The following is a 3,078-nucleotide window of genomic DNA, read 5'->3' as shown; positions in this document are numbered from 1 at the left end:
ATTAATGATGTCACAAATCTTTATTAATCTGTATAACAATTTAAATTTCTACATAATAACAAAAACAGTTACCTGATTTTTATCTCGCTGACAACTGTCTTTTAATCAAAAGTGCACAAAGACAGTGACTGTCTTAAAATAAGTGCTACATAATTAAACTTTAGATAAAACAGCAAGAATAGAAATCGGTTTAAATTAGCAAATTATTCCACACCTACTTAGTTAGCGCTCTTATAAATGCTTAAAAAGAGACAAAAACCAATAGAATCACATTCTGATTTAGTAAAGGGATTAAAGGAGAGAGCACAGTGCATTATTTAAATCACCAATCCTCGGTGTCGTCCAGTATAGCCCAGTGGGCCTGGAAGGCGCTGAGGCCTCCATGATATCTGCCACTGAGGAAGCGCAGCTCAGCGTCCGGGTGGGTGGCATACATGTTAAAGGAATGGCCTGAGGGCTGGCCCACGAACAGTGAGCGACCCTTGTTGGTGACAATGATCATTGACTGAATGTAGTGAGCATATTTTCCGGAGATCTGGATGATTCTTTCATCATTGAATAACTCAAACTCTATGGGATTGCTGTATGTGTAGCCAGCAACCTCGGACCAAATGGATCCGTAGCGTACCTGGATCCTGAGGTAAAAGAGAAGAATACAAACATCTTTTAAAAGACTGATTTACTTTTACTCACTGAAAAATAATAAAGGTTTGCAAAGTGTGTATAATGCATACAAAGTGTCACAGGCCAATAATGCTAATGCTACTGATTCTTCATGAAATTAAAGGATGATGTCTTAAATGTGATATAAAAGTGAAAACAATTAGAATATGTATGTCTGCTAATAAAGTATGTTCACCTTTGAAAACATAGAAATTACTCCTAATTGTATCTTGTATTAAGCTTCAGAAGGTGCAGCACATAGCATGCACACCAGCTGAACTGCAGAAGTGATCTAGAAATAAGTAAAAATGTCTTAAAATTAAGTGTATTCACCTTTAACGTGGGAAAATAAGATGATTTGCCAATGGTATGAGGATCTTTACTCTTAAAACAAAAATAATTAGATAAAATGCACTTGAATTAAGAAAATGCAATTATTTTTTATCTTAAGTGTAAATTGTCTTGTTCCATCAGCAAAGTGTTTCACTTACCTCCTCAATTCAAGAAAAAAAATGACTCATTAAGATTTACTCTTTGTTTTGCAGCACTTCATGTTTTTCATCAAAATTAGAACTTTCCTCAACCATAATATTGGGAAATATATTATAGTTTCACTTCAAAAATGTTTTAAAAGGATAAAGATAAAAACTGAATAATGTTTCAAATATGAAACCCTTCATTTGAAAGAAAAACATGATGAATCTGTGTTTTTCTAAGTCTAAGATAAGTTCAAAGAAACATATCTCAGATGTATGCCAACATTTTATCAAATTAAGCTTAAATTCAAAGTGAAAATCATAATCACAGGAAGTTAATATGAATAAAAAAAAAGCTTTTATAACATTCTAAAACAGAAATAGATCAAATTAAAATAGTGATCAGATACTTCACTGCTTCAATACTACTTCAATACTTCAATGTGTTTAACAAAAATAAAACAGCTTTTGTATCATCACCTGTTTTTCTAAAATGTTTCAATTATTTTTGATACATCGGGCTTCTTTAATCTTATAATCATAAGAAGCAAGGCTATGTATTTTTAATTGTTTTCAAGTATAATAAAAATTTAAGCCGTATCTATATTTACAAACTATTTCAAATATTTACTTCTTTCATAACATGAAAACCTCAAATATAACTGCAAAACTGACATATAGCAGTTTCTTTATTCTGTTTTTTAAAACAAAATATAAACTTTTTTTTACAAAAGGCAATGGCCTCTTTGGCATCTCATAAAGTACAAGAAATGGAAAAAGGAAGTTTTCCTCTTAGCTGTTGTTGCAGGTAATGTATGATTGTTGTGGGGAATCCTGAAAACGTTATGATAAAAGCAACTATCCACTGCTCCGACTTGCTCATCCAGGAGAAGAGGGTTCTGTTTGTTAATGTCTAAAGATTTTACATACAGAAATTATTAAAGAAAATAGGAAAAGTTTTAATATACTAATATGGCAGGGATCTAGCACACTAGTTGCTCTTTGGACATGGTTGCTCTTAATGTCTTAGGCTAAATATTATTAAGATCCGACTAATGTTTTCATAAGTAAATTTAAAAACAAATGCTAAATTTAGAATTCTAGTATATATTTATAAAGACATGTATGTTATTTTGGTAAATTTCCATCAAACTAATTAGATAAATATGAGTAAAAAAATAAACTGTTGTAATTCTAGTTCACATGAAAACCGTTCAGTTATGCTTTTATTTGATGGAAACTTTATTTTGTAGCTCCAGATGCCTTTGAATTGGTAGGAATCATGGCTCTGATGTTTAGCAGGCGTTGTAATGTAAATAAAAAAAAAAATTACCCGTAGATGTGGTTGCCATAGAGCTCCCAGACTCTGATAGCTGTGATTCTTCCCTCACCAGTTATACTGTATGAGGTGCCACTTCCTGATCCAACAGATGGTGAAAACGAGTAATGGGACTCTGAAAACACAAGAGATTTATAAATAAATAGCTGTAAAAAAAGCTCTATAAAGCATGTAAAGTGAACTCTTACCCTCTGCAAAAACACAAGCAACCAGCAGTGCAAATATGGCGATGTAATGCATTCTGTGAAGCAATTAAACAATAAGCTCAAACTTATTCCTTTACTTTATGTACGCCTAATATATTATTGCATGAACTAAAAACATTAATGGGGAATTATTCTAACCTGTCTGGTAGATGGAAGAAACTGAAAGAAACAGATACCACACTTTAATATCTTAAAATGATCACATTTGGTTCATAAAAAACCTCTCCATAAACAATAAGTGCAAATGAACATACTTACAAATGCTTAAAAATTGTCCCACACAAAAGGTATGGCTTTAAATCGGCCCCCTCTATGAGCAGCTCTTTCCTCAGTCAGTAGTGTCCTCATCTCACATGTTCAAAAGGTTCCTGCGCCTTTATACTGCTTATCTCAG

General features: G+C 32.4%; 1 protein-coding gene across 1 annotated transcript; it reads right to left on the bottom strand.

Moving 5' to 3' along the window:
• On the bottom strand, nt 1-3,078 carry LOC107094952 (zymogen granule membrane protein 16-like). Its single transcript, XM_015390875.1, has 5 exons — nt 2,943-3,078; nt 2,823-2,843; nt 2,667-2,719; nt 2,473-2,593; nt 1-635 (listed from the first exon to the last, which is right to left on the bottom strand). Exons 3-5 carry the CDS (start codon nt 2,716-2,718, stop codon nt 323-325), a joined length of 486 nt encoding a protein of 161 aa, XP_015246361.1. The 5' UTR covers nt 2,719; nt 2,823-2,843; nt 2,943-3,078; the 3' UTR covers nt 1-322.

Source organism: Cyprinodon variegatus, unplaced genomic scaffold (genome assembly GCF_000732505.1).
Source record: "Cyprinodon variegatus isolate N-32 unplaced genomic scaffold, C_variegatus-1.0 Scaffold516, whole genome shotgun sequence".
NCBI classification, from domain to species: domain Eukaryota; kingdom Metazoa; phylum Chordata; class Actinopteri; order Cyprinodontiformes; family Cyprinodontidae; genus Cyprinodon; species Cyprinodon variegatus.
The sequence above is the reverse complement of the archived record's forward strand: the minus strand, read 5'-3'. Positions and strand labels throughout refer to the sequence as shown.

Bases quoted from the DNA above. Each gene is read 5' to 3' on its own strand.
- LOC107094952 (XM_015390875.1), bottom strand. From the start codon at position 2,718: ATGCATTACATCGCCATATTTGCACTGCTGGTTGCTTGTGTTTTTGCA. The intron at 2,594-2,666 runs GTAAGAGTTCAC...TTGTGTTTTCAG, and splicing joins TGCTTGTGTTTTTGCAGAGG to AGTCCCATTACTCGTTTTCA. The intron at 636-2,472 runs GTAATTTTTTTT...CTTTTACCTCAG, and splicing joins TATGGCAACCACATCTACGG to GATCCAGGTACGCTACGGAT.